At 35.6% G+C, this 21,983-nt stretch overlaps 2 protein-coding genes across 2 annotated transcripts in view; one reads left to right on the plus strand and one right to left on the minus strand.

The window, feature by feature from the left end:
- LOC132204643 (alpha-2C adrenergic receptor) overlaps positions 1-21,983 on the minus strand; it is a 146,311-nt gene that overhangs the window by 99,635 nt on the left and 24,693 nt on the right. The gene's annotated exons all lie outside the window — the stretch shown is intronic.
- Positions 8,458-10,333, plus strand: LOC132204413 (caspase-1-like). Its single transcript, XM_059632907.1, has 4 exons — positions 8,458-8,744; positions 8,874-9,163; positions 9,601-9,909; positions 9,961-10,333. Exons 1-4 carry the CDS (start codon positions 8,623-8,625, stop codon positions 10,191-10,193), a joined length of 954 nt encoding a protein of 317 aa, XP_059488890.1. The 5' UTR covers positions 8,458-8,622; the 3' UTR covers positions 10,194-10,333.

The following is a 21,983-nucleotide window of genomic DNA, read 5'->3' on the forward strand; positions in this document are numbered from 1 at the left end:
GACGAGTTACGGAAATTCTAAGGAAATTTGGAAATCTCGAAGTACAGTTGATTCTATGACCAATAAAAATCGACTAGAATGAACGGGCCCAATTATCATTGAATTTGCAAAAAAAAATTTAAATCCATAATTCCAAAACAATTTATGAAGTAATTAAGCCTTTTTTATTGTGGCAATAATGTGATTCGCAGCGAAAAAAATGCACATTTCAGACGTGTTGCAACTCGGACCTTCCGTGCTTCCCGACGACTTTCTCAGGTCAGGGGTCACCAAATCGCCAAAACCTGGGCATTTTCGGCATCCTCGCGAAACAAGCTTTCCGCCGATGTGCCGTTCGTCGCTCCAAACGATCGCGTTCTTTTCAAAATTTGGAGATTCGCCCGAGAATTTTTCAAAATTCAACGTCCAACAATGGAATCTAACTTTCATAGTTGCATAAGACCCAGAGACCCTCCAAGGTCTACCGCCATTCTCTGACCGCAAAAATAGTCCTGAGCAGATATTTCAAACTTCTTTTTTCATTAGAATACGCAAACTTCTGGTTGAAAGTTTTAAATCTATTGAAGCGAAAAACTGGAAAGTCAAACTTTAATCCAGGGCAGATTGCAAAATATTTAGATCCAAATTAAGGAGAATTGAAATAAAAAATTGGCATCAAATGCGACCACGTTTTGTGTGTATGAATGGCTAGAAAGAGAATTGGGGTTGTTGATGTCCGGGTGTGGTCGCCTAACATCACAGGTCACATTGCCTATGCCCTCCCACTCCCCCCCCCCATGCTGTCCCCGCATGTGGAAGTCTTGGGGGCTGAGGTCGCCCGTCGCCTCTCCAATGCTCAAGAAGACCTCAAGAGCGCAAGAAACGAGCAGTGGACGAGGTGGCGGCCGAGCGGCCAAAGCTCACAAGTTCCTCCCGAAAAAGTCCCGAACCTGTGGTGCGAACACGGCCACACCTTTTTCACATTAATATAGAATTGCAATTTAAATTTGTGAAGCATTACAAAATAAATATCCAGTGTCTCGGTGTGAATATTTGAAAAACACTATGATTATTAAATACAAATTATTGCATTTCAAATTTGATTGTGGAAACAGCATCTGCCGGAATAGTTAAAATTGTCACAATTTTTTTCCTCTGTTACTTGTTTTTGCTCAATGTACACATGCAGAAATAAATAACCGTAAATAACGTAAGATCTTCAGCCACAATTATTATTTAACATAAGGTTTTATTAAGTTATTGTTTCTAATGAAAAATCTTGTGAATGTGTTAGGAACAGAGTAAAAAGAAGAGAGAATTGCAAAATTTTCAGTTAGTCCTTCGAATTCAGGAAATCTCAGGAAATTTGGTGAATATTTTTAGGTTTTCTTCTATCTAACTAAAAAAACTTAAATTGAATTTGCTAGACAACGCAAAGCTTTTAAATCCTGAGAATCCAATGGTGGAATAAAGTAAGAAACTCGCTCCACTGAGAGATTTCTTACGTAAATCCCAAAACTGGAAGCTCCGCGAGCTCCGCACTTGGTTTGAAACTTAATGAAACACAACTCGTCCGCTTTGTGTTGGCAAGGCGAGGAACGAATTTAGCAGAAAAGCGGTGGGTAAACTTTTAAATCAGCGGCCTTTCTAATGAAAAAGAAGCAGAGCCCGGCGAAGAAGCAAGGGGTGTATAATTCTAGCTCCGCTGCAACGCAGAATTAATTTACAATGCGCCCTACTCTCGAGTAGATTACGCACCTGGCAGGTTGCCAGCCGCCATGGATGTATGGAGCCCCCTTTAATGCACGTCTGAATATTTACATTCATTGCATTAACGAATGCGTGCTACTCATTCGGGGTGTAATGAACCTGCAGCACATTTGCGCGCTGGCAACAGGTCTGCTAATTTTTATGGTGATTTATGCGCCTCAATTTTCGTGCGTTAAAAAAAGGTAAGCGCCCCTTTAACGTCGCCCTTTTGGTACTCACTCTGCACAAAAAGGAGACGGAATCTCTCTGGAATTTTTGCACTCACCTGAAACATAACAGAGAAACTTAAATTAGCATCAAAGTTGGCAAAGTTAAAAATTTTCTTTTTACATTAAAATATTTGAATAATTTACCTAATGGACTGTAAAGGATTCGATCACAACGTTTTTTTCCTCAATTATTTATTCCAATCAATTTTTTATAACCTAAATTAAGTGCAAAATAATATGTCTAGGAAGCTTGATCATAATAATTTCAAAGAAATTAGAGAAAATGACTTAACAAGCCACCTTTAATGCAAAAACACACATTCTTAAATGCGTACAAGAAGTTTAAAAATAAGATCATGGACGACATAAAATTTCCCTCAGAAAATGCAAATTGTTTTAGAAACGCGCACTACATTCCATTATACCGCGATACACTTTTACAGAATCTTCCTCTTGCTTTTTTCTACTCTACTTTTTTTTATCAACGAAATGAAAGTAGACACATTTTGGGAAGAGCTTGGCAAAGATTCGGAGAAATGGCTCGCTTTCCTTTTCTCTTTCTCTCCCTCGACACACTAGGAAGATAATGTGGTATGAAGAGAGAAACATTTGAATGAAATATACATGAGATGCGAGAGCAAACAAGGAATAGAGAGAGCACGGAGGCCTCGGAGCAAAATAAGGGTTGAGAGAGCGAAAAGGAAAAGAACTTCATCAGATGCGGTTTCGCGAATTTGTTTGTTATTGGATCAGCCGGAATATTAAGTGGGAAAAGTGAAGCCGCTGATTGCACGCATAAAAAATAAATGATGGAAAATAAGCATGAGATAGATTTGTGAAAATTGAATTTTCATCGCCGGAGCAGAACGAGCTTCAGGCTTATGCAAATTGTTCTGGAATTCAATATCTATCGAATGAGATAGAAAATGGAAAAATCTATAGGATTATTTATATAAAATAACGCAACCCAATTTGAATAAATTATTTGAAATTTTGAGAAGAAAAAATCAGTTAAAAATTGATTTATTTATTTAATTAAATATATATTTCGATTCCTATTTTTTTCCATTTTCCAAAACGTAGTAAAAAAGCCATGAAATTGCAAGTAAAAATCTTTTTCGTGTCGAAATCATCAAAATCTGACGCGTCTGCAGCAGCAATATCAAAGTTCCAATTTTATGATCTCTCTGGGTGACCGAAGCTGGAAATGTCCCGATGCTGGACTATATCGGGCATACTTTGTCTAAATGTTTCTTTCGCTCTGCTCTTGTTCTCGGCAGTTTCATCTCTCGCGCGCCAACTCAAACACTCAACGGCTTTACGGCGCACACTTGAATTTGCCCGAGCGCTTTTTTACAACTTAATCATCCGCCTCGGAATAAAGAGAAGAAACTCTTTCGAGGCGAGACGAATCGCTTGTGGCGCTTGCAAAACAAATACACAAACACTCGGAGCTGGAAAAAAAGAATAAGCCGCAATTGGCTTTGCCATTGTTTTGCCGGCGAGGGAGACTGTAAGGCATGCAAATTTATGCCGGCCACGACGCGCAGAGTTTGCAAGTAATTAACGAGAGAAGCAGACTCAAAATTCCTCTGTCGGACAAACGAGAGAGAGAGAGCAAAACAAAAACCGGCATTCCGACGGAAAACAGAGAGAGAGAGAGACGAGCAGCTTCGAGTTTGTCTTTCTGCGCCGTGTGTAATTAAAAAGTTATGGAATCACAGGCAATTTTAAATCTACGCACAAGCGCTCTCGTCCGGAAAACATTTGCGGATTTAAAGTTTGAGCAGACGAAATATTTAAGTAGTTGTATATATTTGCATGTTAATTGCCAATTTGAGACAAGACAAATTAATTGTCATAGTTTATTATTAAATTAAGATTTCCAATTTCAAACTGCAAAGAGAAACGATGAAGAAATTTTAATTAGAAGTAAATGCAAAAGAATTTAAAACCAATGCACGTTAAGGAAATTAAATTAAACCAGAAAAATTAAACAGAACTTGGACACATCCATTTGTAAATAATGAGAATTTTTTAATTGCAGGAAAAAATTAATCACAATGAGAAGATTTAAATTTAAAAAATGGACCATCTGTGAAAGAAAATTGAGGATTTAATTTCTTTCTAAGATTTCCAGCTTTTTTATTACAATTTTTAAGTTAATATTCCTGTCACGTTTGAAATATGTCAAAAATTTAAAGAAGCTTAAATAGAAAAGAGGGAACAATTTTCCAGAAGTACATAAAAATTATCTAAATAGCTGACAAATGAAGTTTTAAATTCAATTTGAATTAAGAATCTCAATCAATCGGAAACTTCATCAAACAATTATTGTAAAAACGGATTTCCTTGTTCATAAATTCATTTCATTACAATTTTTTTTTATTAATAGTTTTTCTACCCAAAAAATGTGACAAAGTTCATAAATTATTATTCTTAAATAAACTCTAAAGCAGAAAGAATCCCATTTAAAACATCTGAAATTGTACTTTATTTCATTCCCCTGATATTTTTATCCGCAAAATCTTTTTTTTTTCAAAAGGAAATAAATTTGTCCTAAAAATCTAAATCCCACTCTGCATCTCTCTCGTCTGCATACAAAAGCCATTAAAAGCTGAGCTTTTTATGTTTTCGCCGGTCGTCGTGTAATAAAATAATCCCTTCTGCCGAGCCGATCACGCAAAATAAAATAAGCCAACTAGCAATACACCGTCGCACAAAGCACCATGTTGAGCGCGTTGTCGCGGTTTCGGCGGCTGATGCCAAAACAGAGTTAAATAAAACACATCAGCCCAACAGCGGCGGCCACCCGGCTTTTTGGGTCTTTATTTTCCCCCATTATTTAATATTTACCCTCGCAACTCCCCTGAGGAGAATATAAAAGCCGACGAACGCGATAAAATTCATGTTTTGCCAACGACTTTATCAGGACGCGCGATTTAAGTTGATTCGAGAAAGGAAAAGATCTTATTGAGTGGAGAAGAAAGAGGTCCTCTGAAAGACTGGGAAGGAAATTTCTGCACTCAGATCACCCTTGGCTCTGGGAAAACTGTCTGTTTAGACCAAGGTGAAAAAATGGTAAAGTCGCTATTCAAATTTTTCAGATGCATCTTTTTCGATTCACATATCAAGGGTCTAAAAACACTCATGACTCTCTGTAAAACAATCAAAATTTGAATTTTTCACTTGTTTTAGCCACATTTCGTGATTTGTGCGTCGTCTTGGCTCTGGGAAAACTGTCTAGAGTCAGTGTTTAGACCAAAAGTGAAGCATTATCGTGGAATAAGTTGAGATTTCATTAATTTTCGTTGAAAAGTAAAAAATAAAATCCCTATCAAAGTCCATATCAAATTTATCGCTTTAAATACCAAAAAAAGTAAAAAAAATTTTAAAATAAAATTTTATCTAAAAAAACAATGCCTATGCAAATTATCTGCAAATTTTCTCACTCTACGTATCTGGAATAAAAGCAAAAATTTTCAGGAATACAAATTATATATATGAAAAATTCTTAATATTCGTGATTTTCATCATTATTTCAATTTCTATGGAGCTAGTATTTATTTATGTATTTCATTTTTTATTAAAAAATAAATGGAAAAAGTTTTTTGCAAATCATAAAACGCCCCTGAGCGAGTTACAAAAGCCACTCTCACTATCAAAACAGACCAAAGTTCTCATTTTGTCATTTTGAAACTTTTTCAACTCACTCTCGGAAGCGCCGCATTTTCACGTGAAGATGAGACACGCACTTTCTCATTGTAGAAGCTCCGAAACTTAATTTCCGTTTTGCGGACTCGGGAGCATCACGAGTCGGCGAGCAATCTCGCCCGGCCAAGCGGCCGCCGGCCCGGGCGCAAATTCTCGGATTCCGGGATGGACGAAGCTGGAACGTGACTCGCCATAAAAGGGGTCAGACACCCCCGATGAGAAATAAATTCGCACAAGATAAAGAAGCAGAGAAGCAACGCCCAATGCTAATGGCACCCCCACAGAGCTAAACAAAATAAAATATTTCTCTCGTATCTTATTTCCTGGGGCGTGAGGATGTGCAGCTATTAGCCCAGCTGCATGTAATGGCGGAGTAAGTAACCCTCCGTGTACATGTTCGCTTATTGAAAATAATATTATTATATAAATGCAGGCTGCACTTTCTTTATCTGCAGATAGAAAGAAGCTGCAGAAGCTGGAAATGGATCCTTTCTTGCAGAAAACGTGCCTCGCTCTTGTAAATGTGCATTTTTATATTATTGCAGCCGTATAACGGAAAGACGGCGAGCTGCATATCACTTTTCTAAAGATAATTGAATTCGAGCTTGCTTTTGTTATACCCAGCAAGATGTAGTGAAGCGAAAAACGAGGGATCGAAATATTATACACACAAAAGTATAGGTGAAAAACGTGAAAAAAACAGGTGAAAAAGTTAATCAATTAGAAAGAACAAACTAAAGATGCAAACTATTTATTATTTTATAAATAATAATTAAAAAAAAAAACATGAAAATTTTATTTAATTAATAATAAAAGGCCTTTTTAAATCGTTTTTATTTATTTATTGAATTAATTAAAATTAATTTTTTTTCATTAAACACAAAACTAGCAAATAACGCTAAATTATAGAGCAATTTTTTACTTTAAACAATTTTTATTAAGAGAAAAAGCCTTTTCTACTTGGTTAATTTTATTTTTAATAATTATAATGGTTTTATAAATTAACAGCAATTATTAAGTTGCAAAATTTCTGGTTTTAAATTTTTAAAGAAATTTATCAAGGGACAAAAATAATTTCCCTCTTCTATTAAAATTACATTTTAATACAAGGGAAGTTAATTTTTAAAAGTTTTGAAGTTATTTTGTTCTTTTTAACAAAAATATTCATCTGTAAACTTTAGTTCACATCTGCGTGGTAATAAATTACTTTCCTAGCACCAGCACCATATATTTTGCGGATAATGTATAAATAGCAGCAGTTTTGCGTGCGGACAAGTTTGGTTCATATTAAGATTTGTGCGTATGTTTGCCGACTGGGTTTTTTGCTTCTCAAGGAGTCTTTTATCCGTAACGAGCTTACATCTGTCACAACCTCGGCTTGTTTACGACTTCACTCAGACTTTTTACTGCTATCTCTTGCACTTAAACTTTGCTATCGGAGATCGACATGCGTCTACTTTTAACGTAAATGTAGTTGGAAAAAAAACAATCTACGTTATTTTTAATCTTAAATATTTAATGAAATACGGAAACGAATTAAACTCGAATAATAATTCATTCAAACTACTTAATTTGAAGATAAAACTTGGACTTTTTCATTTAAAGAGTTGTTTGTTGATTTAAATAAAATATAGTTTTAATTTTAATTTAGAATAGACACATACAAATCAATGAATAGAATTAAATTTAATGAATTATAAACGTAGAAGTTAATTCTTGTTGGTTGGTTTTTTCCAAATAGATTTAACAATTTTAAATTTCAAGTTTTCCCACCATTTCATTCTCTTCGCGCAGTTAAAATTAGAAAATATTCTGGAAATATTAATTAAATTTAATAAAAATAAAAAGTATCTGGAAAGATTGTATCAAATTCATAAATAAAAAATAGTAGAAATTTGTCTCTATTTGATCTTCAAATTAATGTATTTAATTTATTGCTTTGATTGATATTTTTTTTTTTAATTTGATTACAACAAAAATATGCAATTATCACAAATTGTGACTTCAAATCTCACCGGACTTATCTGCACAAATGGTGCAAAATTTTCAGCAATCTGCATTTTCGCACCGCAAATGATATAATGCCGAGCATTTCGGTCGTCATTTCCAAATCGGGAAATTTATTTGCGCGAGCAGCGGCGAAGTCGTAAAATGCGTAACGTGCTCTGAAGTAATAAAAGTCATGCAAGCCGACGCGTGTGCGTCAATTCCAGCAGCCCCAGCCTGCGCTATCCGCGAAATCCGGCTCTCGCTCATTCGGTTTTGCTATTTTTCGCGCACACACCCTGTACCATTTGGCGACGAGAGTGGTCCCATAATAATGTATAGTATCGGCGCCCAAATAGGGTGCGACGCGTGAAATAAACAAATTTTATTAACCCGTGAGAAAAAAACAGACTAAAATAGGCTATTTACAAAATTTAAAAACGGAAATAATTAGAACAAAAAAATTAAAAAGCAAGATTTAATTCATTAAAGTGAATGAATTTAATTTAATTAATATATGAATAAATTGGAAAATTTATTGATAAGTACAAAAAAACAAAAATAAAGAAAAAAATAAAAATAATTAATAAAATAATATTAATAAAAATTAGTGATTTTTTTTTACATTATTTGCTTATTTCTTATTTTACTTAAATGAGATCATATTATGGGAATTTTTTTCATGTAACATTTATTTTCAACTGTGACTTTTTATCATAAATGCCGGATGCTCGAGTGAGACTTTTTGTAGTTTCTTATTTCAGCCGACGCTGCAGCCGGTGAAACGCGACATTGGGAATGCGCGTATCCAAGGCCGCGCGAGTTCGGCGCTGGCGTCAGCTGCTTAAAAACAGCGAGCAGGAGAAACTTTCACTTGCCTCGTGAGCCGCCTCGAAAATAACCAAAACAAACACACAAGACGTCCGTTCGCAGGTAGTTGAGATTTTCAATTTGCTTTGCGAACATGGCGAGCAACGGTAACGACGTGAGTGAAGAAGTTCAAGAAGAAGTACTGGAGGATCATGAAGAAGGCGAAGACGAGGCGGACATTTCCAAAAAGCTGCTCAAAAAACTTACAAATAGCTTGTAAGTGTGCAACGATTCAATCTTTTTAGCCCACGCATGCAGAGTTCATTTTCCGTATGTTTCTAACAAGTCAATTTTTTTCACTTTGAAAAATTTGGACAAATTAAGAATATTTATTAACAATTTCAGACTAAAGCGAGCAACAATTGAGACGAAAGTGGCGGACATCGTGAGCGCCTCTCCCATTCCAGACAATGTTAATTTGTCGAATGCGACTCGCTACTACAACATGAATCACGAAAAGCGCGGAGTGGCGCTAATTTTCAATCACTACAAATTCGACGCGGACAGGATGCCGATGAGGAAAGGAACGGATGAAGACAAGGAGAGGCTGATAAAAGCGTTCAAAAAACACGCTTTCCGAGTGCATTTTGAGGACGATTTATGCATATCGGATATTAAATATGTGATCAACAGAGGTATGAAAAATATTTAAAAATCGCATTAATTTTTTTTTGGTAAAATTTTGATTTTTTTTAACTGAAATTATATTTCTTTGAGATCTAGATAAGTTTTTGACTAATTTTTTTATTCAAGGAGTAAAATATTATGGATTATAATTTATAATTTAATTGAATTTTTGTTTGTAAATCGTGAAAAAAATGAACTTTGATATTAATTTCAGCTTTCAACAAAAATGTTAACTTCTTTTATGAGGTTCAAGCATGATTTAAAAATTTCAAAACATTTAAAATCCATTATTATGAGATATAATTATTTTTGTACATAAATTTGAATCAGAAGAATTAGTTATTAATATAATAAAATTATTAAATTAAACTTTTATTGGCATTCCAGTATTATCATTATATTTAAAATGAAATTTTTACTATTCATCATAATTTTACTTTTTTAGAAATTGTCAAAGTTGACCATTCCAAGTCCGATTGTGTGGCGATTGCAATCATGACGCACGGTTCTGAAGGTGACAAAATCTACGCCAAAGACTCGGCATACTGCCTGCACGACTTGGTGTCAATGCTGACCGCGGACAAGTGCCCGACTTTGGCCGGAAAGCCGAAATTATTCTTCATTCAGGCGTGCCGAGGCGAAGGACAAGACGGAGGTCACACGATACGCACCGACTCGCCCAGGTCCGGCCAGTACACCCAGTTCAGAATACCGAATCAGGCCGACTTTTTCCTCGCCTACTCCACCATTCCAGGTGTGTAATTTTAATTATTTTTGTTTCGTATGAAAAATATTTTGGAAACAGGGTACGTCGCCATGCGAAACCAGCTCTACGGGTCTTGGTTTGTGAAAGAGCTTTGCAAAAAGTTGATGGAGGACGACAGCCACGCGAGGAGCATTTTCCAGTTGATGACCGAGGTTGTGGGCAAAGTTGCGATCGACTACGAAACCAAGGGTGACCATTACAAGCAGATTCCAACGTTCACATCCAGACTTACAAAGGACCTGGTGTTTGGCAAAAAGGCAAAGTCCCAGTGACAAATCGTTTTAATTTCTAATAATAAATGTTTTGAAAGAAAGAAAGAAGGTTTATTGCATTTCAATTGAAATTGAAAATTATCATCAAAGAAATAAGAAAATAAAAATGGAACAAGCTCTGCGCAATTTTTTTATATAAAAAACATGGCCGCCAGTGGCCCCGAGCTCTAATTGGTGAATTTTAGACTACGCCAGCGCCAAAGGTGAACGGAGAACAAAAAAATGCTCATGAAAATTCTTTGTGATAATAAATACAAGGTTCGTTGATTTGAACATCTGATTTATAGAAATGGTAAATTCTGGATTAATTTTTATAAGGACAAATAATTTCTCTCGAGGTTTCAACTCATTTGGCAGAAATACAGCTGAACCTTGGTTGAAACCCTGCTTTGATATTTAGAGGAGCGATTTTTTTTCATGATTTTTATAAAAATTTTCTTCTTATAGAATTATAAATTATCAATAAAATCATCGATCAGTATCTTGAAAATAATTTCCCATACTTTTTTTATAGGATCAAAGTAAAAATTGTGTGCGCGTGTCACTTTCATTTGTGATTTTGTCGCGTCTGGCCCGAAATTAAAAGCGCTCCATTTGCCAAACAAGTTGCGCGCATAAAATAAAACACGCTCTTTTGCAACTGCACGGAGAGAGATACATATTTCTATCAAGAGCGCGCGATAAATGGTGTAGAACGGCGCAAAGCAGGGTGCTGCGCTGAGCAAACACACAGAGCAACTTTTTCAAAAGCCCTCTGGCCGTTCGCTCAGAAACAATGGCGCGTTCTCTCAGGCCCGCGAGAGCGAGAGAATTAATTTTCATCATTTTTCGCGGTTCGCAATGTAAGTTGGGCGAAATTTACAGCTCAGTTATATAAATGCGTGAATGTATGTTGGCGGCGTCGCGCCTCTGCCCACGGGCCTTTCTTCTCTATCGCTGCTTTAAACTTGGGCCAAAACGTAATTATTTGATTCTTCCGGCCCGCTGCTTCGCACCCGCGCTCACGGCAAATTGTGTAATCAATCGCTTTGTGCACTTTTCTCGTCATTGAACTTGTGCCGCGCCGCGAGTTGTTTGCGAGTTTGCGTTTTCTTTTCCGCTAAACTTTCGCCACAGAAAAAAAAGCTGAGAAAATCAACTGTTCTGATTTTCTTCTATCCGAATCATTGTTTTAAGATAAAAATACGAACCTGAAATGAAAGCAAGACTCAAAAAAAATTCATCTTGTAATTCCCACTGCAGGGGATCAGGTTTTTTTTATCTCGGAAGTTTTAGCAAAATTATTGCAAGTGGTGGTGCCTTTTAGTCCAAAAATTCCAAATTTACAAATATTTTTTTTTTAATTATTGAATTTAATGTGATTAAACAATTTGGACAAATAAACAACAACAATAAAAAAAAAATAGCAATGACAATAATACATTGAAAAAAATGAGCTGAAACCCAATTTCAATATCTAAATAATCCAGATTCCATCTTGCATGAGATGGCTTCTTTAAAAATCTGTTTTTTACCTCTTTGGAATTGGTAAAAGTGGGGCCAAATTTAAAATTCAAAAGATTCTTGTCATTCTCACTTCATATTTTCCTGAATTTATTAACTTTTTTGATGTATTTTGAAGTTTACATTAAAGATTCATAATTCCAAATTAATTTTTTTATTAATTTAATATTTTTATTCTTAAAGTCATGGTGTTTTTTTTAATTTAAATTTCAATCTTGATTTTTTTGCACAAATAGAAACGCTATAAAGCACAATATTAATTTAAAATTGATGACACTAATTTTTTCGTTTTACGGAATTGAAAACTTAAATACCAAAAATTAAACCCAAAATTATGACTAAAATATCAATATTTGGAAAAATTCCAAATTTCATTCAGTTTAATTAATTTTCAGCTAAATTTGACTTCAATTTCATTCCTAAAAGCAAGATTTTCATGCAATTCCGTTTTTTTTTTTCACTTCATTAAAGATTCTTTGGTCTTTTTTCTTTTGGAGAGTAAATCACTTTTGGCTGGTTCCTCTAAAACGAATAAAAGTTCCAACTTTTTTTCTATATAAAAAAAGAGTTGCGCTTCTTCTTTCCGGTCCCTCCTTTTTTTTCTCTCTCTCTTCTCCATATCATTAAATTCGAATCAAGTCACAGTAAATTCGATTCGCCCTCTGTGCACAGCTAAGCTTGAAATTAGGCCCAACTTTTCTTTGCCGGCACCGTTTGACCCGGGGCGAGTCAAATGACTCTTCCCTCTCTGTATATGCAGTTGCCTCTCTCGTCAGATTACGAGAGTGTGAGACACTCTTTCTCTCCACAACCCTTCTTCATCGTCCCTCACTCTCTGCTTTCGCGCCCTCCACTCTCCGCAACCCTCGCTGCCCCGGGCAGCCCCGAACATAAAAAAACGCACCCTTGCTTGGCTCCGATACAAGCGGAAAAAAATAAATTCTCCGCCAAGAGACATGCTAATGGTCTCGGACGGATTCTTTCCTCTTTCGGGCGCAAACATTCAAATGAGACGTTTATGGCCTTGGTAATGAGATTCGGATTAATCTACGACCGCCAGCGTCGTTCGGGGGTCGGCGCAAGATTGAGTGTCTGCTAATGCGTTGTTTGCTTTCGGCAAAGCGAAATCAACACCGATTCGCAGATTTATTTCTCCTGGGAAAGATCGAAACCTGTAATGGAGAAAGAAGATTGATTGCGATGTAGAACTTCTCAATGATGAGCAAATCAATGTCAATAAATTTGAAATCATTTGTAAATTCTATGATTAAATAAAAATTTTAAATTATGTAGATTTTCAAAGAAAATAATTGAAATTGCATAAAGTGAATAATAAATCAAATATTTCAGAGATTATTATTTTTGTACTGAAAAAGTTGGAATAAAGAAATAATATTTTCCCACTTTTTTTAACGAAACAGTCGAAATGAATTATTCAATTTTTTAAGTAAAACATTCTTTGGATGAAATTTGTCAATTTTTGTCCCGCATAAGTGTCAAAAAATGATTTATCGCTATCCAAATTCCCTGAGCAGATCAATCCGTATACGTATCTATAGCTTATCCTCTTCCAGGCTTCACTCTTTTTCCCCCCAGGAATACCACGCATTTCAATTTACCGTCGCCCGGCTCGAAAAGACGACGTGTGTGTGTGCGAATAAAAATAAATTTGAATGCACTTAGCCATTCAAGCTGCTACGGCAAGCTGTCTATTTTCCGCGAACACAAAGGAAGAAAAGATTTCTTCAGCAGAGTTGCGTGTGTATTTCGGAATTGCTCTCTCGCGTATCAAAAGGAGAAAAGCACGAGTTCTTTTCTCCCCGACAGCAGAGGCACAAGAAGCAACATCGCAAAAGTCGCTCTCTCTGTGTCAAATGGAGCGAATATATATTCCGATCTCTCTGAATGAGGACCCAAAGTGCGACCGCAAAAAGGGGGCTTCGGCAAACAAGCGAGGATGGTTATTATTGTGTGTGGCATGTGTAGAAGCACCATCAAAATTTTTACCACAAACACATTCCGGGTATTCTTTGAAATATGACTTTATTGTCGAGACTTCCACTTTTAAAATCGGATAAAAAGGTAAATATTCTCGATGAAAAAAATTATTCAAAAATAATTCATTTGTGCAGGAGAAATTCAAATCCTTTATGAAAAGTTTGAACAAAAACCCCTTCTTAAATTTGATCTTTTTGTAAATTGTGTAATTCCTATTAATTATAAAATTTGTAATCATTCCCTTTTGAATATCAATTTTAATTCAAACACTGTCAACAAGTAATTATTATTATAATTTCAGCCTAAAAATTGACTTTTTCAACAATTTACCTCTCAATTTTCAAATCTTATTTCGTCAAAACGTTTTTTATTAAAAATATTGATCAAGTAATAGTAATCTGAGTAATCATATTTCCATAACAGACGTAAAAAATGATAACTGCATTAGCCTGTGGGGTGCACTAAAGCGATTCAGACGATCGCATGCATTCAATTTGAACGACGTGCAGTTAGTAGCGATCTCTCGATTTCCATTCTGGAAAAGCCCTAAATCGAAACGACAAGTGGCGGCGATCGAAAGGGGGTTGGCGGAGGAAAGGTGCTGCTGCTATTTGTATGGAAAATCGTCGGCGCTAAAGTGGGGCCTGCATGCGCCACATAACAAGAGGTCTTTGGAGAAATCTCCAGCCATTTTTCTTTTCTCACTGAGAAAGAAAAAAAATACAAGAAAATAGTTTTCTCTAGAGTGAAAGAAGATCTATATTAGGAAAAAAAATTTAAATTATCTCTTTCCAGTAACTTTTTACTGCAGAAAAACACAGGTTGAAATCGATAGTTACAAATTTACACTCCACGTGCTTGAAACGTCATTTTTTTTCCTGCCAAAAGAATTTTAACCCAGAGGTCTTGTTGCTAAATCACCAAATTCGATCAAATGAGCTACACAGAACCAAAATACATTTCTTTTGGGTTAAATAAAGCTTTTGGCGGGAAAATTGAAACTATTATTTAACCCATTCTTCAAGCCTTAGGAGTCCAAATTTTTGAATAGCGCTTTTGATGCCAGTCATGAAATTTTGTGTAATTTTGAGTTTGAGGATAAACCCAATTACTGGAGAGGACCTTTAAAAGATCCACTTTTGGAACTTCAGTTAGATTGAGACAGATTAGAACTTTGGTTGCTCAAAGGTAAACTTTTTATCTCTCCAGCAGAGCGATAAAATCTGGTCAAAGTTTGGTTTAGGAAAGTGCAGAGAGCCGAAAGAGATGTTTTCGCCCTCGCACTCGATTTAACGCGCGACGCAATCAACTGAATTATCGCAATAAGGCGGCTAATGTCCGAAGGGAGCCAGTCGGCCAAAGGTATGCAAATTGCACATCCAACGGCCGCCGGGGCCGCGCCCTTCTCGACCTCATTTGCACATTGATGCACGGCGGAAGCACTAGGACGACGAACAACAACAGTCAGGACTGCGTTTACTATACTGCACTATGTCCTATATGCAGACATTCAAGGGCAGTGTCAGAAGGGAATTTAATTAGAATTATTTATTCATTTGTATGACTTGAAAGGTGAATGTTAGTAATTTAAATGAAAAGATATAATTTGCAAAGAATGTTTTTTAAAACTCCTAATTTTAGATACTAATTATAATTATTTCCATATAGAATTTCAAATATTTTAAATTACAATTTTGATTTTGAGAATGATTTATATAATTTAAGAAACTTTTCAAATAATTGAGCCAGTAAAATTTACATGAAAGTATCAATCCTTAAAGAAGGAATAAGATAAGACCCTGAAACTGTTTTAAAATCGACTTTGATGCAAATAAACCAAATTTTAGAAAATGGGGAAACGTCAGTTGCTTATTTTAACATTATTAGTATAATTTGAAACGCAATCATTGCGAAAATTGAATTAATTACGCTGTCACACTCCCCCGTTTCTATCAATAAGATTATATTCGCGCACATATCTGGCCTAGCCCTATTTATGTTAGCTTTGCGAATTTGCATATCCTCGCGTCGACGCGCAAATTGGAGCGTAATTGGACGGCGGCTGGAACATAATGAGCCCTGTCACCAGCATGATGAACCGCCAGAGATGATTATTGAAAATTACAGGGCGCGCCAGAGAGAGCCGCAAAGTTTGCCGTTAATGATAATATCCGAGTCGCAGCAGCCGTTAGAATATTCTCGTCATCCTAGCTTCGACGAGACGAAATTCTGCAGGGAAATGTCACCGTCGTTTCATTAGTTTAATTGCCAGCGCGGCAAACAAACGGCGCCGCAGCCACGCCGAGAGCTTTTATAATATGTAATGCACACAACACCCCTGGCTGTCTATCGACAGAGGTGTGGTGCCGAGAATTGGTTCCATTTCACTGAATGTATGCCTACAAGTCACGAACAAGGCACATCATTGCACACGATATGCCATTTTGTAGAAAGAGAGAATTCTCTGGTGACTGGATAAATATGGGGAAAAAAATCATTTTGCATAAAGGAGCAGAAAAATGACTCTTTTAAAAAAAAAGTAATAAAAATCCATTACAACGTATAATTTGAATGAACCAAATTTGTTTTTCATTTTCAAAATGATGTTTAAAAAAATAATCTCATTTTATGCAATTTGTTTATTTTTGCAATTTGGATAGATCATGAGGGTGTTAATTTTAAAATATTCATTTTTATTGGGCGGATGGGGTCTTTTTGATCTTGGAAGTTCTAGCAAAATTCTTGCAAGTGTTGGTGCCTTTTTGTCCAGCAATTCCTTTCTTTTCAAATAAATTGTTTACATCAATTGAATGCAAACAATGTGATGTAACAATTTGGACAAATGATCAGGAAAAATGACAAAAAAAATATTGTTTTTACAAAAAAAAAATCGATGAAAATCTACTTTTAAATCTGCAAAAAAAAAAAAACAATTTAAATGGTAATAAGTTTTTGTAATTTTGAATATTGACTTCAACTTTTGTTTGTTGAAGTGAAAAGTGCTTCTTAAATTTGCTTCAATCATTCTTATTTCTTGCGATTATTTTCCTTTTAATTGTTCAATTGTTGTTCTCCTTCCAACAAATTTGGTCAGATCATTATTGAGCAGTGAAAAAATCTCTTTTGGTGATATTAAAATTTAATTTTGGCAAGGATAAAAATTCCTTTTGTTTAGAAAAGCTTCAACATTCGTTATGAAGTAAGTTTTCTCTGTCAGCAATTTTATTTAACTTCACTTGAACTTTTCCCATATTAGAAAACTTTTCAACTTTAAAAATCCCCTTTTATTAAGAAATAATTGGATTGGAATGGAATTTAAACAAGTTTTTTCTTCTTTAAATCCAACAAGGAAAAATGGAAAATGTAATATTTTATTTCATAATATCCATTGAAGGTTAAAAAAATGTGAACTCATCAGAATTGTTGGTAAAATAAAGGCTGCTTTTTATTAGAAATATCGCTTAATCAAACCCCTATTTCATCTCCGTTCTAGAATGTTTTTTTTTATATTTTTTATTATTATCAAAATAACATTGTTATTTTTAATTCTCTTACCAAAAAATTTCGCAAAAGCTCTCTCCATTATGAAACGAGAGCCTTAAACAGAATCCCGGGGAGAACAAAAAAGTCATTTCCTTTTTTTTTCATTCGCAAAGAAAACATTAAAAGCGCAAGGACGCTGGAAAGGGCGCCGAGCATATTTTACCATTTTTAATTTGCTGAACAAACACAGTTTGTTACGAGTTGTATAAATTGGGCACACGAAATATATTTGCATTCGGGCCTTATTGTAATCCCCGGGAGAAACTACTACCTCACTTCTGCATGCATTTTGCAATTCATGTGACGCCTGCCGATGAAGCCCCGAATATATAAACGGGGCCGTCCCGCGAGGGGTTCATCGTTTTTTCCACGGAAACGCACGCTTATGGAAGAAAACGTGAAACGCTCCCTGGATAGATCTTTGAGGGAATTTGCCGACTTAAGTGGGTGCTGCGGGGAATTAAATTATGTCTACATGTGTGTACGGGAACTGCTCTTCAACTCGGATGTGCATTTGCATACAAAAGCGGAGAGGCAATTTCGGCGGAGGCGGGTTTTCATTAATTTTAATGTTAGAGACTCTCTCTTGACGCCAGCCTGCGAGTTCTTACTTATAATTTGCGCCCGGAATTTTCAACAAGTTGGAGAGGTGCGTGTCGCAGGCTGTTGCTGCGATTCGCCCATATTTCATCTCTCGTTTTGCATTTCGGAGCAGAGAGAGAGAGAGAGAGGTGGAAGGAATTGTGATTTGCAGCTATAACAGTAAAATGCATATTGATGAGGCCGAAAGTCAGAAGTCACAATTTGAATGCAAATAAACATGCAGCCCCGGCAGATGTGATATGCATACAGAGAGGTAAATTTTAAATGTTCAAAAGTTTGGGTTTTGGAAAGCATAAATCTGACATTAAAATATAATCTGTCTTTTTAACACCTCATTATTATAATAAAACAGCACAATTAAATAAATTATATAAAATGACGTTTCAGAATTTAATAAAATTAAAATTAATTTAAACGATGAAAAATTAGGCAAATTTTAGCAATAAATTTAAAAAATGGGGATTATTAATATAGGGTTTTAATTATTACAGTAATTTGGTAGAAAAATATTTAAAAAAAATTTATTTAAATTCAAAGCTTTCTTTAATTTTTTATTAATTATGCAAAATTGAAACCAGGCGTTAATTGCAGAGAAAAAAATAAAGGACAACTGACCAAAAATGCCTTTGAACTTTCTGGGAAAGTCGTAGTATTGACTAAATTTATGAAATTTTTTTTTTTTAAATTAAATTGTGCCCATTTTATTCTTAGTTCTTTACAAATTCCTCCCAATTTGAATTAGTTTAGACACGGAACAACCCTAGATTTTTAAAGTACCATCAGACCGCAGGTCGCCTTTTGGAGTCGATTGTCTTTTATTTATTATTTATTATTATTTTTTTTCTTTCTTGGTTTAAATTTTTCATGATAAATTATATTTTCCTTAAGATCAACTGTGCTTAATTAATAAAGAATTAAATTAAACAATAAATTTTATCAAAATTTTAATGAATTTTTAAAATAATTTGTTTTCTCTACCAAATTATCGCATTAATTAAAATCCTTATCATCCCCATTTTAAAGAAATTGCTAAAATTTGCCTAATTTTTCAATGTCAATTTTATGACTCTATAAATTATTTCAACCCTTCCTCGTGCCATAATAAATGTTTGCTTTGTCATGCAGAAAAATCGCTTTGCGGAAAATTTGCAGAGGGCAAATTTTCCCTCGGGGGGTGGTGTGCATATATAAATCTGTTTTAACACGTTTCGACGCGCGCCGTTTTTCCACCAGATATAACTTTTTCTCATCTCACAAAGTGCAGGTGGCGAGAGACCGAGCCTGCCTAGCTTTTTATCGCGGAAAACAAACAGATTCGCGCGAATAACTAGAGCAGCGCGAGGAGAGAAATAGAAAATCTCCCTCACTCGGGGGTATAAGAAGAAGAAGAAGCGCTCAAAAGTCATTATTCTTTCGCGCCGGGTATGAAAAATAATTGCTCTTCTATTGTTTTCTGGGCGGAGAAAAAAATCCAACCCTCGCAGGCCCTGAATTTTATTCCTCCGGCGGCTCGGGTGCAAAATAATAAAGTAGCCGTGCGGCTGCCGCGAAACTCCTCCACGTCGGTATGATTTATTGTTTGCTCTACCCTCGCGTTGTATTCTCCCTGACGCCGGATAATATTTTAATGTACTCGCCGCCGCCGCCGTGCGAGGATAAGTCAGGCAGCGGATCAGGCTGCCGACGCCAATAAATAAAACTGCACTGATGCTGTGCCGCCGAGAAGGAAGGGTTGCCGCAAATTCGAGCCCCGGATGGCGAAACGCGCCCCCTGGAGGATTCATCTGAGCCCTCACGCGTGCTACCGGCGAAGGGTGGATGAATAATTTTGACGGAAGAGGCTTGGGTCAGTTTAACCCTTTTCTGTCTGAAGAAAAAATTCAAATGTGATATTCAATTTTAATATATTCAAAAGTTTAAAAAAAAAAGTTGCAGGTGAATTCATTTTTTCAATAAAAGTTTCAATTTGTATTTTTAAATAGAACAAATTTTATATGGGATTCTAAAGCACAGAGAAATCCCAATGGTTTGAAAATAAATTTAAGTGCCATTAGAATTCAAATCAGAATTCAATTTTGCGTAGTTTTTTTTATAATTGTAAGTTTTAATTTAAAATTTACGTTTATTCTTTGAACTTGATTTTAAATGGTGTTATTTTTTAATGAATTTTTTTTTAGCCCCCTTCAAATTTCACCATGTTCATTTTTTTTAATGGTGCAATTTAAAATTCTGTAAGCGGGTTGAATTCGAGATCCCCCTAGCTGCAATTTTTCATCTCCCTCGGAATTTACCCATGGTGGCGCCAATCAACAAGTCGGGCCCGTCTGCTCGACGCAAACGGCCCATCCGACCAAATTGCTGCAAATATTTCCAGCCAGGCTCCACTTTGATTCGGCGAGGAATCCGCCTTGTGCACGTGCAGCAAATGCAAAAGCAGCTTTCCGCCCCGGATTCCCCGTTTTCGGAGAGTCGTTGTTCCTACAATGGCGTGTGGGGCGCGTTTTACGACACGCCCGTGACCCAGAATCCGGCTAGACCTTAAAAGATGGGGAGATGCAAAGTTTAATTAAAACGTCCTAATGAATGAGAATTAGAACATTAGCACTGCCGGAGATGAGATTTGAGAGCTAATTTTCTTTGTTTACATCTGTCTAATCTCGTTACAATTTATATTATGGTTCTAATGCAGTGTGTGTTCGCTTCAGTTATTTCTAAATTACGAATTTAATGTAGTGTGCATTTATTTGAAATTAATTGTTTCATTTACAAAAAGCAAAATACAAATCTTCTGCAGCACAAATAAAGGACACTGACACTGAATTGTAAGAAAATTAAAAGCACTTCAAATTATTTCCACATTCAAGTTGGTAATTTATAATTTGATACTTTTTTTTAATTTATTCATCCTTATTTAGTTGATTTTATCAGTTCAAACTCGCAATAAAATTGAAACTAGAACTAAATGGTTATTTATTTTCAATAAATTGTAATTAATAAAAAAATTGTACTCTCTGAAGACCACAAAACACAGCATTTTTTTTAGCATTTTTTGTTTTTGTCGAAATTCTTTTGTCGCGAATTTTTTTTCACAGGAATTGATAAATTTAGACAATATTTATGAGGATTAAAATTTTTTCAGGGTTTTATTTATCAAAATGTTATTAACTATATTCCACCCAAAAATAAAAAAAATAAAAAACAATTATATTTGTTTGAATGGGAAAAATCGAATGACTGTTTAAAATTGGATATGTTGGAGAAAAAATATATTAATTAATTATTTTATAAATAGTAAATTTTCCCTGTTCTCTCTATAATTGAAATGGAGTAAAAATAAGCCCTTTTATTTCTAGCTTCATCCAATAAAACTCCTGTTTTACCATGCATATGGAAAAATGCATAAAAAATTCTTAGTCGGCGCCAATTAAAATGTATGAGGAGCGAGAATAACGACACTCCGGGACGCATTTGCCTTGCCACAAGTTGGCGTGGGTTCTCATCGACTCTTCTCTCTTTCCCGGTGGGACGAGAATAAAACCGATCCAGGGGCTGAACCATTGTCGCATTTAAATTCATGGGATGACACGCGCGAAATCGAAAAATTGCAGAGGAAAATAAAAGATGGCGACGATGGAGAAGAGAAGAGGCGAATGGCAAAATGCGTTATTGAATCAGCCATCCTGCGTCGCCGATAACGTCATTTTCCAGATTGGCATAATATCAATTTCGGGCGAGGCATCGTCGAAAAATGCCGTTTTCACCCCGTCCGACGTTACCGACAAGAGCAAGCAGGAATTTCATCTGTCAAAGACATTTTCGGAATCAATGCCGCAAATTGAACGATCGCTTTGAGTGGATTTTTATTGAAATTTTTGACATTGCGGAAAATGCTCGCGGTGACCCGGGTCGAGCTCCACCGGCATTTCAATATTGAACAAGGGCGAATTGCTTTCCTCTTTAATCCAATTTCCGAGAGCTTTTATATTTAATTCATATTATTGAAAACCACTCGTCACTATACAAAAGGGGGAATTTACGTGGCTGTTCAATTCTCGTCATGACAGGAATTTTTCACTTCCGTTGCTTCCATCCTGGATATATTTATAAAACGGACCCATCGATTTTTCGTGGGAAAAAAAACAT

Source organism: Neocloeon triangulifer, unplaced genomic scaffold, assembly GCF_031216515.1.
Source record: "Neocloeon triangulifer isolate White Clay Creek 2 clone unplaced genomic scaffold, ASM3121651v1 ptg000022l, whole genome shotgun sequence".
NCBI lineage: Eukaryota > Metazoa > Arthropoda > Insecta > Ephemeroptera > Baetidae > Neocloeon > Neocloeon triangulifer.